This window comes from Oryza sativa, chromosome 10, assembly GCF_034140825.1.
Source record: "Oryza sativa Japonica Group chromosome 10, ASM3414082v1".
Taxonomy (NCBI): Eukaryota; Viridiplantae; Streptophyta; class Magnoliopsida; order Poales; family Poaceae; genus Oryza; species Oryza sativa.
The window spans coordinates 1,835,286-1,848,767 of NC_089044.1; the positions used below are offsets into that span (position 1 = coordinate 1,835,286).

Genomic DNA, 13,482 nt, shown 5'->3' on the forward strand with positions numbered 1-13,482 from the left:
AAAGGATGTGATGATTTCTTAAGCATAAGCACCTAGTATTTGTTTTGGGAGCAGAAAGGAGCAGGGAAGCGGGAACCAGCCTAGCTAGCTAGTATTTCTAACAACTGAAACTATCAGGATATGGATTTTCATCCCTGAGGGGATATCTCCCCTTGTTGTTTGCATGTCATCTAAATAGTTGTAAAAAAAATTTAAAAAAAATTGACAACATAGATTAGTATGAAATATATCAGTTCACAAAGATGCAACACCAAATTTCACTTCCGCAAGTTACAACAAAATGAACAAATTAAAATGAAAATAGTTGTGTACATTCGCATATATATTTGTTATTTTTGTTGAAACTTGTAGAAGTTGAATTTTAACTTGCATGTTTGTGGAGTCATATATTTCATATTAATATATGGCATATTTGAATTTTAACTTGCATGTTTGCCAAATTTTTTTAAAAAAATTTGATGACTATATTTAGGTGGCATGCATGAAACGAAGGAATATCCCCTCGAGGGATGACATCACTTTCCCAATCTATCACTCTATTATACACTATTGTATTAATATAGTAAGCAAGAGCAGTATACGGAAAAACCCACCTATTTTCGGCTTCTGGCATAATATATATAGCACCCTGGGCAGGCGTTGTCGGATTTGCTACAGTACACAAACCCATGAATGCCTTCTTTTGGCATCAATCGCTTTGTCTTCCGTTTCAAAAATCAGTTTGTCTTCTGTATAAAATAAATTATCGTCTCAGTAGGCTAAGTTCCTATCAAGAACAAATTATATATCTAACCGAAAATTATGGAAGGGAAACTGCATATCTAGCACGAAAAATTGGAACATCTTTTTATTCCGGCCTTCCGAGAGGCCGCATTATTATCAGCAGCATGAACACCTACAAGCAAAACTCGCTCGCTGCAAGAACTCAAGGAGGTGAACTCATCCTCCTGGTTCTCAACAACTACAGATTGCTCACTGCTACCTACCCCTACAACAATGCTACCCACAGCTTGGCCGGAAATCTGATCGGCGGCTGCCGCTACATCGAATTCTTCCGCCGCTACGACATCGGGTGATGCACCGAGAACATCGATCCATCCTTGATCGGAGTCCCAGTCCGGCACCGATGACGGCGAGCACGCCATTGCTCTCACCCACTTGGCTGGACACTCTGAAGATACGTTATCTGCTGCTGTTGCTGTTTCTAATTTATTTGCTATGCTAATGGAGACGCTGCTGAGGACATCGATCCAGCCTTGGTTGCCGGAGTCCCAGTCCGGCACCGACGACGGCGAGCACGCCATTGATGTCACCCTCTGCTCTATTGCTGCTGTTTTGTTTGCTACATTAATGGAGACGCTGCCGAGGACTTCGATCCAGCTGCAGCCATGGTCGTCGGAGTCCCAGTCCGGCAATGTCTGGCAGGAGCATGCCATTGCTCTGATCCGGCCGGTAGGGCTGTTCGACGACATGTCGTCGACTTCCTCGCCGTCGGTCGACGACGACTCGGACTCCCATAATGTCGCGTCGAGCGCGCTCGTCGGCGACACCCATGTCGCCTTGACGGTTTCCTTGTTGTTGAGACCGCATGACTTGGAGATGAACGGGTGCTGTAGCAGCTGCGCCGCCGTGGGACGGTCGCCGGCGCGCCGTTGCAGGCATCCGCGCAAGAAGTCCTTCGCCTCCGGTGACAGCCACCGTGGCAGGTCCGGCACGGCGTCCGTGTACCCGATCTTGTGGAGCGCGGGGAGGACGTTGTCCATGTCGCTCCACGGGGCGCGGCCGGTGGCCATCTCGATGACGGTGCAGCCCAGCGCCCAGACGTCGGCGGCCAGCCCTTGCTCCTCGCCACGCGCCACCTCGGGCGCCATGAACGCCGGCGTGCCGCCGAGCACCGGCTGCTTCGAACCACCGGGCATTGCCACCCTCGCGCACCCGAAGTCGGTGAGCTTGGCGCGGCCATCGGCGCCGACGAGCACATTACTCCCCTTGACGTCGCCGTGCACGACGAGCTTCCCGTGGAGGTAGTCGAGCCCTCTAAGCACGTCGGCCGCGTACGTCCTGACGGCGCCCTCGTCGAGGCGACCCCCGTTTCTCGCCACCACGTCGGCGAGCGATCCGCCGGGCGCGTACTCCAGGAACAGCTGGTGCTCGCCGCCGCCGCAGCCGCCGGAGGCCTGGACAAAGCCAAGGCACTTGAGCACGTGCGGCGAGGACAGCCCGGACATGACGCTCCACTCTCGCCGGAGCTGCTGCCTCGCGGCGCCCTCGCCGGCCGACTTGATGACGAAGAGCTCCCCGGAGACGTCGTTCGCTGCCAGCGACACCACGGCGCCGGAAGCGCCCCGGCCAACGCTGCGGAGGCGCGTCCATCCGCCGCCGCCGATGATCGCCGCGGCCATTGGGGAATCGGAGGCGAGAGCTGGGTTGAGTTGTTGGTGTTTCCGGATTAGGGTTGCGAATGCTGCTGCTCGAGTCGATCGAGGAGAGTATTTATTTAATGCGTGAGGCTGGCATGTGGGACCCGTAGCGCCGCGCATTGCAGTGTGAACTGTGAAATGCACTAGAGAAGCGAGGGGGCCGACAAGATTATTGCTATAGCTGGAAATTTACCAGTGTGCTCTGTTAAGGAAAGGTGTGTTTATTATCCTCTTTTTTATTTTTAATCCATGTGGATTAAGAAGGAAACGAGAGGTAAAAACAAAAGGATAGACGTGTTTAGTGTATTTCTTTCTATTTTTTTCCCTGTGTAAACCATGGGGTGGAAAACGTGGAGTGAGAAATAGTACGCTTGTGAGCAAATTTTGCGTTTTTGCATGATCCATTGTAAAAAAATGAAATGTTAAAATAAATTATTAAGAACTACTCTCTCTCTCGTCGTTATATATGGAAATTTTGTGGGTCCAAGACTAGTCAATGTGGTCATCGAGCTAAGAAATTAAGATCTATGGTGCAAAATGTGCCTCATATCTTTAGAAGTGATTAAATGGTTGATTAATCATCATCCAGTAAAGTCCCTGAAACATGCAATAAGGGACGGTTAAAGGTATGTTTGTGCTACTTTATATTCCATTCACTACTACAGAACCAAGATAACCGGTCAAAGTGATCCGTCTCAGATAACATGAGCTCTAACATGTAAAAAAAAAATACCATTCGAGATATGACAAAAGGGAACTACCTGTATATGATGTCATCTATGATGAGTCAAAATTATAAACCGTCAAAGATCATATATGATGACCCCACATATATGGCAGGTCCAATCATATGGCCCACCAGACATAATAAAGACATAAGTGCGATTTATAAATAACAATCGCTAAAAATGAGTTATAATCTATTATGGCTCTTTCTTTTAACCTATCATGGAGGACATACTACGTCATACGCTCCTACCACGTGTTGACGTCATCGTCTCCTCTTTATTTCTCGCTTGCTATCCCCTCTCTTTAATTTATCTCTTTCTAACATATATACTCTAACTCCCAAGGACTCGAGCCAGTTGTTGCCTCCTTGATCCGTCCTCGAACTCCAGCCATCATCGCCTCTGGCCCCGAAAACGAGCCGCCACCACCATCTTCACCCCCTAACCCCAAGCACCGGCCACCACCTTAGAGATGCCAGATCCAACCTCCCTGATATCGGAGGACACTGAATATGCTCTCCTTAACATCATATAGGTGGCTAGATCCAATGCAAGCCACCATCCCCTAAGCCCCGAGTGCTAGTGAGCCTCTGGACATGGTAGTGAGATGTGCCCGCTTGTATCTCGGTGGCCTAGTAGTATGACGGGCACAAAGATGGGCTTCGGAGGTGTGTAGCTATATGGGCATGGCATCCGGATCTGGCCACCCCCATCTTGGTGACCTTGGTGGCGCAGTACCGCTGGGGTCTGGCAACGATGACAAGGACCATGATGACGAGCACAACAACAACAATGGGCTTCGGAGGGGGCATGCGATATATAGTGACACCTTCGAATGGGCATAGGGCATAAATGACCAACATGTATAGGCATCGACTGGCTTGTCGAGATCGTCAAGAAGTACAAGATCATCTCCAAAACGCTCAGCCTGGCCTCAACCACCAATTCCTATATCCCTTCCTTCTCCTGAACCGTTGGGCCAGAGCCAAACAAAACCCCTTCCCCCTCCCCTTCCTCCTCCTCCTCCCACTCTCACGCCCCTTCCTCACCTCGCCTGAGCTGACAAACAATAGTAGCAGCTTCCCTACAAACAAAGATGGGGTATATACGCACACGCCAACGTACTACTCAGGCCTATAGAACAATATCACGCCCTTTTGCAAGTCTATTTTGCTCATCATAGGCTTCAGGGTCAGCCGCTGTATCACCCCCAACTATAGATGGTCATGTGGGCCACCCGGCACGGCACGGCCCAAGCCCGGCCGTGCCTGGGCCGAGGCTTGTCGGGCCGGCACGGCCCGACCGATGCACCAGGCTGTACTGTGCCAGCTCACGGGCGGCATACACGGCCCAGGCACGGCCCAATACTACTCGAGCCGTGCCAGGCCGGCCCGAAGGCACGATGGGCTATCGTGCTTCCTCACAGAAAATGTCTAATTTTGGTCCCTCAACTCTGTGTACTGTGTTTAAATGGCTGGAGAATAAGTCTATTTTGTATACTCCTCACATAAAAGTCTATGTTTGGTCCCTCAACTCTATGGGCTGTGTTTAAATGGCTGGAAAATAAATCTATTTTGTATACCTCTTGTCTTGGGCCTTGCCTTATACGATTATTTAAGTCTATTTTTCATCTCTATATTTTTTATTTGACCGGGCCATGCTGTGCCGGCCCAACGTGCTGAAGGTGTGGCCCAAGCATGGCCCGGCTGTCGGGTCGGGCCGACATGGGCACGACCTCAGTCGGGCCGTGCCATGCTTTGGGCCGGGCCACGGGCCACGGGCCATATGGCCATCTATACCCCCGACCAGGCTGAGGGACCATGCGGCGCGCTCAAGTGCAGCAGGACTCGTTCTAACTCATCCTTCACCTCTCCACGCTGGACTGCGACTCTGCGAGGCACTGTTCCGGCCTCCGACATCAACACCTTCCATGCCAATAAAGCTCACTACCCTTGCTCTGTCAAAAAAATATACCAAGCTAGTACTTGATTAGACGTCACGTAGTTCTATGATGACTATGAACAGGGGATCTGCTCTGCCTAGATTAATAGTCCTAGGAGGCTTCTAATCGAGTAACAAGTCAATATTTCGGAGCGAAGGGGACTACATTCGAATTATCGATCTGTATGAAGATTAGGGAGAGAAAAAGGTTATGAGCACATCGACTGGGGATCGAGGGACGAGGATCATGAGAACATTCTTTTATTCCGGCCTTTCGAGAGGCCGCATTATTATCAGCAGCATGAACAGCTACAAGCAAAATTCTCTCGCTGCAATAACTCAAGGAGATGAACTCATCCTCCTGGTTCTCAACAACTACAGATTGTTCACTACCTACTCCTACAACAATGCTACCCACAGCTTCGCCGAAAATCTGATCGGCGGCTGCCACTACATCGAATTCTTCAGGCGCATTCCCTTCACCGCCATTGTCGTCGGCCGGTGACGCGCTGAGGACATCGATCCAACCATGGTTGTCGGAGTCCCAGTCCGGCACCGACGACGGCGAGCACGCCATTGCTCTCACCCTCTTGGCCGGAGACTCTGAAGCTTCGTAATCTTCTGCTGCTGCTGTTTTTTTTTTTGCTATGTTAATGGAGACGGTGCCGAGTACTTCGATCCAGCCATGGTCGTCGGAGTCCCAGTCCGGCAATGTCTGGCCGCCGGAGGATGCCATTGCTATGATCCGGCCGGTGGGGCTGTTCGACATGTCGTCAGCTTCCTCATCGTCTGTCGATGACGACGTCTCGGACTCCCACAACGCCGCCGCTGCGTCGAGCGCGCTCGTCGGAGACACCCATGTCGCCTTCACGACTTCTTTCTTGAGACCGCATGACTTTGAGACGAACGGGTGCTGTAGCAGCTGCGCCGCCGTGGGCCGGTCGCCGGCGCGCCGTTGCATGCACCGGCGCAAGAAGTCCTTCGCCTCCGGTGACAGCCATGGCGGCAGGTCCGGCACGGCGTCCGTGTACCCGATCATCCGGAGAGCGGCGAGCACGTCGTCCATGTCGCTCCACGGGGCGCGGCCGGTGGCCATCTCGATGACGGTGCAGCCCAGCGCCCACACGTCGGCAGCCGGGCCTTGCTCCTCGCCGCGCGCCACCTCGGGCGCCATGAACGCCGGCGTGCCGCCGAGCACCGGCTGCTTCGAACCACCGGGCATCACCACCCTCGCGCACCCGAAGTCGGCGAGCTTGGCGCGGCCATCGGCGCCGACGAGCACATTACTCCCCTTGACGTCGCCGTGCACGACGAGCTTCTCGTGGAGGTAATCAAGCCCCCTGAGCACGTCCGCCGCGTACGCCCTGAAGGCGCTCTCGTCGAGGCGATCCCCGTTTCTCGCCACCACGTCGGCGAGCGATCCGCCGGGCGCGTACTCGAGGAGCAGCTGGTGCTCGCCGCCGGCGCCGGCGGCGGCCTGGACAAAGCCAAGGCACCTGAGCACGTGCGGCGAGGAGAGCCCGGACATGACGCTCCACTCTCGCCGGAGCTGCTGCCTCGCCGTGGCGGCGACCGCATCACCGGCCGACTTCACGACGAAGAGCTCGCCGGAGGCGTCGTCCGCCGCGAGAGACACTGTGGCGCCGGACGCGCCGTGCCCGATGCTGCGGAGGCGCGTCCATCCGCCGCCGCCGACGCCGATGATCGCCGCGGCCATTGGGGAATTAATTGGAGGCGAATTGGGTTGAGTTCTTGATGTTTCCGGATTAGGGTTGTGAATTTGTTGCGGATGCTGCTGCTCGTGCCGAGGAGGGTATTTATTGCGTGAGGCTGGCATGTGGGGCCCACCCTTGCATGCAGTCCGAAACGCACAGGGGAATCGAGAGTGGCGTGTGGTAATCTGACTGACATGTGGGGCCGATAGGGTCAATTGCTAGCTGGAAATTTACCTGTGTGTGGAACTCTGTAAGTAAGGAAAGGCGTGCTTGTTAACCTCTTTTTATTTTTATAATCCGTGTGGATTAAGAAGGAAACGAGGATTAAAAGTAAAAATGACCGGCGTGTTTAGTGTATATCTTTCTATTTTATCCTGTGTGAACAACTGAGAGGAAAATGCGGAGTGAAAAAAATAGTACGTTTGTGTGAAAATTAAACGAGGAGCACAAGTTTTGTGTTTTGTGTTGATTTAGCATGATCCATTGTTAAAATTTTGGATATTTCTAGCTCAGTGCAGCTACGAAAGAGCTGCAAAATGCACCTCACAATTTTAGTAGCGATCAAATGGCTAATTAATCATCATCTAGTAAAGTTACCGAACAATGAGGGACAGTTACAGTCTTACAGATATTTGTCCATGTACATTGTATAGCGTCAACTATACCGACAAGTTAGATGCAAACACTAGCTACTGCACTACTACGAAAACTATTTTTCTGTACAAAGATCCATTTAGATTGCATACGGAACATAACTGGTCGTAGTGGCGGAGCCAGGATAAAATTATAGTGGGGACTCCTCAGCCTTTTGGGCCTTCTAACAATCTCAGACAAAGTCTATTTTAACACCCTTGCGATAGATATATGGATTTAAATTTTAGGGGGTCTTAATGGGGGCTCTAATGATTCATTAGAGGGTAGGGGGGGGGTCTAAAGACCCCCCAGCCCTCACGCTGCCTCCGCCACTGACTGGTCGCGTCTACGAAAATCATCCTCCATTTTTGTGTGCGGTTCCTTAAGAAAACCGTACGCAAAAATCAATTTTCACAGGCGGGCATCTTAACAGTCCTGCACGGAAAAATACTCAATTTTCACAGACGGGCCTAATAATCGACCTGCACAAAAAAATGAGATATTTAACCATTTGTCACATTTAGATGGGGCAATTAACTTTTTCCCACTAGACCCACATGTCATAGACACATGTGGACCCACGTGTCATTGAGATAGGGGTGGCAAATAGTTATTTGCCAAATCTAAAAGTGGCAAATAGTTAAAAATCCCCCGAAAAAATACCCATTCCCTCTCAACCTATTCAAAAAATTCGAGTTTCCCTTCTCTCTCCCTCTTATCTTCTCTCTCTACCCCTTATCTTCACCTCACTTTCCTCTCCTCCTCTTAATGTTCTCCTCACTTCAGCTGAGCTAGAACCGCGTGGCCGCGTCGAGCTCGAGCCCCGCGGGCCACGCCGCCGGCACCGGCGCCGGCCTCTTCGCCTCCTCCTCCGGCTCCGACGGCGGTGGGCGCGGGAGTGGCGGGCTCAGCGACGTGTGCACGGCGGTGGGCAACCGGGAGCGGCGGGCTCGCGGCAGTGTGCACGCGATGGCGAACGACCACCCCCTCCCCCATCCAAATCCGGCGGAGGCGACTGCTCCCCCCCGAATCTGGCAGCGATGGCCGTCCCTCGCCCGGATCCAGTGGCGGTGGTGGCGGGCAGGCGGGTTCGGACGGTGGGGAGGCGGCGGATCCGGCTACCGCGACGGCGACGGCGATGACGGAGTCCGTGAGGAGGGCGGCGGCGGCGGCTGCTTTTGGGTTAGGGTTTTGCTTTTTTGGATTTTATTTTTTTTTAGTTTTTTATTTTTGCGTGTGGGCGACATAACCACCCCGCACACGAAAAATCAGATTTTCGTGTGCGGGTGCGCCATCCGTATATAAAAATAGCGATTTTTGTAAATACTTTGTTACATACGGTTGGAAGATCCACACGTGAAAATTGCTTTCGACCGTACGGAATAATCGTTATTGCACCAGTGACAAGAGCACATCTGTGCTGGTTTGACAAAACCTAGCACCGATAAGGGTTTTCCCACCATGAACCTCGAGCTCGTCTATGCAGAGAATATACCCGGCACTGATGAGACCACCTCTTGTTGACCGGATTATGTCATTAAATGGATATACAGACTATTACATACATAAGTTAAATATTTTGATAAATAGAGTCAACAAATATCTTAAAACAAGTGATCAAGAAGTACAATGGAAGATATATTTTTTAAAAGAAGAACATATTAAAAACATGCAGCAAGTCATCATGATAATAACGTGATGAAGCGACTGAAATGAAGACTAGTTTAGCTGGTGTAAACAGTGTGCTGCATGTGGAGAGAATATATGGCGCCTTTTCGAGGGAGCTTCTTGCTGCGGTAGCTTCTCCCAGAATCAGAAGTTTTCTCAAACAGTTCAGTTTTTATCCAGAATCTAAAAATTATAGAATCTAAAAGATGAACTTTAAGCCAAAAGATGAAAAACCCAGTATTTTCAGTTTGTCAGAAGCTGACTACCAACAGCTGTTTCGTAGAATCTTAAACTTCTCCAAACAGACCCAAACAGGCCCATGATCTGTAACTGAAAATGAACGGTTATTAGGCTAAACTGGTGCTCTTGGCTCACTTGATCTGACTTAATTAATCGCTCTTCCTTTTTCTATCATTGCCACGTGGATTTGGAATAGACACACGGGCCCAGACCTCCTGATCTCTGGGCTGATAAAGAAATAAAGAAAAAAGTTAGAATACTGCTAATTGCAGGCCCACTAATCAGGTCTTTTCGACAAATTCCTTTGACCTGATGGCGTTCATAGTATCACATTTTTAATCTGTATGACTTATTATCTCTGTCCCAAAATATTACTATTTCTAACTATAATAATTTATTCTAAAATGAAGTTATTTATTCACCTGCTATCTTCTCTCAACTAATAAACAATTCTCTTTACCTATTTTTCTTTTGACTATCAATCATAATTCTCCTCCAATTATTTGTACCTACTTTCTTAATTTCTTAATGTCTGTATATCTACATAAAAAATGTGTATGTTTCCTTGCGTGTAACGGTCCTCTCACGTGAGAAACAGAAAAAAAAAAGAGAAGTTCGTTAAGAAAAATTATGTGCTCCTTTTTACATCAACAATCAATTCATTTCTAATAATATAGATACATCGTAATGTACGGGTATATTTCTTGACGACCAATTCACATTGGCTGGTTTTTAATTCCCATGTCTCTATTACTCCCTCCGTTTTACAATGTAAGTCATTCAAGTATTTTCCACATTCATATTGATATTAATGAATCTAAACATATACTCCCTTCATTCCAAATCGATCTACATATTTCATAGGTATACCAAGACCAAGAAAAACTAATAACTCTCTCATACTATATTTATTCTAGCAACAAACTCAATGCATGCACCATCCCCACTATTTCCTAGCCAATAACAAATGAAGATATTGTATGTGGGTTATAAATACATGTGTGCATGGATGCATGCATCAATGTTTATTTACTCCAATGCACAAATAACGAATAGACCTAATAAATGAACACAACAATGTAGATCATTTAGAAATAAACTTAAAAAAAACTATATGTAGATCAATTTGGAATGGAGGGAGTATATCTATATAGATTCATTAACATTATTATGAATGTGGAAAATGCCAGAATGACTTATAGTGTGAAACGGAGGAAGTATTTTCTTAATGGAATAAAACCATATATCTAGTGTAGGTTAAAGACAACCTGGACAGTGTCAGACTTAATTAAACACAAGTTGCAGATAGATTAGTGGCAGTGACCATACTGTTTCTTGTTTCATTTTTTTTTAAAAAGTTGCTTCTACTCGAATTAACCACGAATTTCACACGAAACTGCAACCTTGCAAAATATATAATCCTTCCCAGCAAGGACGCATTCATTTTGTCGCCATGGCCAAGCCCAAGACCTCTCCTCTCCACCGTGTCATCGGCGCCGCCCGCTGGGACGCCGAGCGCCCCCTCGGCCGCCTCCTCATCCTCGCCCACGCCGCCTTCCTCGACGCCGGCTTCGTGCCCGCCGCCGCCGCCGCCGACGACAACTCCATCCGGCTTCCGAGGAAGGTGGGCAGGACGGCCTCCTCGCTCCCGCTCCGGTACGCCGCGCCGCAGCTGCTGCACTGGCCGGACGACGCCGCCGCCGTCCAGCTGAGGCTGTGCGCGCACGGGCGCCACCTCGTCTTGTACGTGTCCATGGCTAGATGCTCCATGTTCAGGGAGTGGTTGGACACGTACTGGGTGTGCCTCGACGCGCTCGCCGCCGCGGCGCTCCTCGGCGGCGCGCTGGACGACACGGCGCGCGCGCTGCGGCGCGACGCGCGCCTGGCCGCGCTCTGGGGCGCGCTCGCCGACAGGCTGTGCCGGCGCGTCCTCGTCGACGTGTGCGCCAGGAACGGCGTGACGCTGGAGCCCACCTTCATGTCGCTCCCCGACGACGTCAAGGCGGCCATCCTGGCGAGGCTCCCCGACGGCGACGACCTCGCGAGGGCCGAGTGCACCTGCGCCGGGCTCCGGCGCCTCGTCGCGGACCGCGACCGCGACGCCGCGCTCTGGAAGCCGAGGTACGAGAAGCTGCCTTTCCTGCTGCAGCTCATCGGAGGCGGCGACGACGACGACGGCGAGCCGACGACGGAGGTGAGCTGGAAGAAGAAGTATGTGGCGGCGAGGCTGTGGCCTTTCGGAGAGCTCTTTGCGTCCATGAGAGAGACACGGAGGCTACCGATTTATGCACCATTGTTGGACTTGGACTTCGATTCATTCACACGCTTTTGGGTGTTCGATGATAAGCCGTCGCCGTTGCCGGAGGAGATCACTGTCCCTCGTCATCGTCGCCGCCGTCGGAGGTGGAGAGCGATGCCAAGGGACGCCGGCCATGGCCTTGCGGCGCGGGGACATGGCGGCGACAAGAAGCCGCGGCATGGCGCCGGCGCGGTTCACTCGCCGTCTTCCCGGTTCCGATGGAAGCACCGGTGATCGCCGGCGATCGACGTGCTTTGGTTTCGCTGTTGCAGAGCCTTTTTGGCTTAGTTGTTTATGGATTTCTTTTCGTTTGCTTTGTAAATGTGCTGAGAATGAGATCATCGTCTGAAACTGAAAATGGTTAAGCCTAATCACAAATGTGAATGCCTTGTTGCTACTTTGGATCTTTGATCCACTGGTGTTAGAACTTAGAACTCTCCTGACCAAGTATTAAGTATGAGGTTAGTAATTAAATTAGAGACCTTATCCTTATTTCCTTAGTAATCTTTTTCAATAGTGGGTATCTGGTCTTTGCTTCAATTGAAACTACACGCATAATAATTTACAGCTTATAAAACTGCTAATATGAAAAAGCAAAGAACCACACACACTCCACCCACCGTGTACAATGACTTCTAGATTCATGTAGCTAGTGATTTCTTTGTAGCAGTAAACTATGCTAAGTGGAATCCAATTAAGATTTTTCTTCTGTTACAAATGCTGACACTTACGAATGCTCATTTAACACACAGTCAAAGGGAAAAAATTCAGCAACAAATCTCTAGACTCATTAAAAAATCCACGGAAAGCTTACCCAGTACTATGTATTTATGGGCACAATGATTTAAAGTCTATGAGTGAAATTATATACTCACGACTCTTTATTTTAAACCAAGCACCCACGACGTACTCCATAATCACACTAGCTAACTATACATTTTCAATTTTATATTTTCACCATATCGAAACAAAAGTATAAACTCAATTAATGGTAAAACTAGCTTCTTTCGATGTTAGCATAGATTTACAGTTTCTGGATCAAACAAAACCAATGGCTCTAACTAAAAAGGTATATTCACCACAAAAGTTGCTTAATATATGTTCTTGACAAAATGAATGTTAGATTACTGTTTCTTCTTCCTAGCTAACCGGTGGTGTTCCTTGTCATGCTGACTATGGCTGAGAACATTGGCCATATATCATATCAAAGGCATAAAACAGTCAGATATGTCCAACCATGCATGGAAAGGCTTATATCGGCAAACGATATGATTATGCTGCAAGGCGCAATATGGTTCCTTTTTAAAAAGAACAATCTGGTTTTGTTGTTAATTTCTCTACTTTTGTTTTGTTTATGGAAATTTCTCTACGTTTTTTTTTACGAAATATTTACTCCAGCTGGAGAAACAATTTTAGAGGATATAACTACACCCTAGAAAATGTCCAATAGAATTATTTACCTCATATTTTGGAGCGAATCAGGGCATGTACAACATATGAACATGCCCACAAATTAAACCTCAGATATGAGGTAATAAATAATTCTACTGGAACCATATTATTATGAGGTAAATAATTCTACTGGAACATATTCTTCTCCACAGAGTAAAATCTATTGGAACCATATTCTACTCCACGGAGTAAATGTTCCAGGTATGAGGTAAATAATTATACTGTAACGATTGAACATGCAACTAATTCGTGGAGAAATGTCACCAACTAATAAATCAAACCCCAGGTTTTTTTTATGCAACATCACATTCTTACACTTTTTTGTTATTAAAACAAACTTGACAGGGTGCAGGCAAGCATGTATAGGCATAAATAAATACACCCAA

General features: G+C 48.9%; 3 protein-coding genes across 3 annotated transcripts; 1 reads left to right on the top strand and 2 right to left on the bottom strand.

The window, feature by feature from the left end:
* Nucleotides 1–821: 821 nt before the first annotated feature.
* LOC107278398 (mitogen-activated protein kinase kinase kinase 17) lies at nucleotides 822–2,402 on the bottom strand. The gene has a single exon (XM_015758024.1). The coding sequence runs from the start codon at nucleotides 2,400–2,402 to the stop codon at nucleotides 822–824; it is 1,581 nt and encodes a 526-aa protein (XP_015613510.1).
* A 1,378-nt stretch (nucleotides 2,403–3,780) lies between these two features.
* Nucleotides 3,781–6,874, bottom strand: LOC107279040 (mitogen-activated protein kinase kinase kinase 18-like). The gene is made up of 2 exons (XM_066304877.1): nucleotides 5,330–6,874; nucleotides 3,781–3,977 (listed from the first exon to the last, which is right to left on the bottom strand). Exons 1-2 carry the CDS (start codon nucleotides 6,804–6,806, stop codon nucleotides 3,781–3,783), a joined length of 1,674 nt encoding a protein of 557 aa, XP_066160974.1. The 5' UTR covers nucleotides 6,807–6,874.
* Nucleotides 6,875–10,773: 3,899 nt separating this feature from the next.
* Nucleotides 10,774–12,041, top strand: LOC136353595 (uncharacterized). The gene has a single exon (XM_066304609.1). It carries the CDS (start codon nucleotides 10,799–10,801, stop codon nucleotides 11,876–11,878), a length of 1,080 nt encoding a protein of 359 aa, XP_066160706.1. The 5' UTR covers nucleotides 10,774–10,798; the 3' UTR covers nucleotides 11,879–12,041.
* Nucleotides 12,042–13,482: the final 1,441 nt, after the last annotated feature.

Bases quoted from the DNA above. Each gene is read 5' to 3' on its own strand.
- LOC107278398 (XM_015758024.1), bottom strand. From the start codon at position 2,402: ATGGCCGCGGCGATCATCGGCGGCGGCGGATGGACGCGCCTCCGCAGC.
- LOC136353595 (XM_066304609.1), top strand. From the start codon at position 10,799: ATGGCCAAGCCCAAGACCTCTCCTCTCCACCGTGTCATCGGCGCCGCC.
- LOC107279040 (XM_066304877.1), bottom strand. From the start codon at position 6,806: ATGGCCGCGGCGATCATCGGCGTCGGCGGCGGCGGATGGACGCGCCTC. The intron at 3,978-5,329 runs GTCCCTCGATCC...GCCCATTCGAAG, and splicing joins AGAATGTTCTCATGATCCTC to GTGTCACTATATATCGCATG.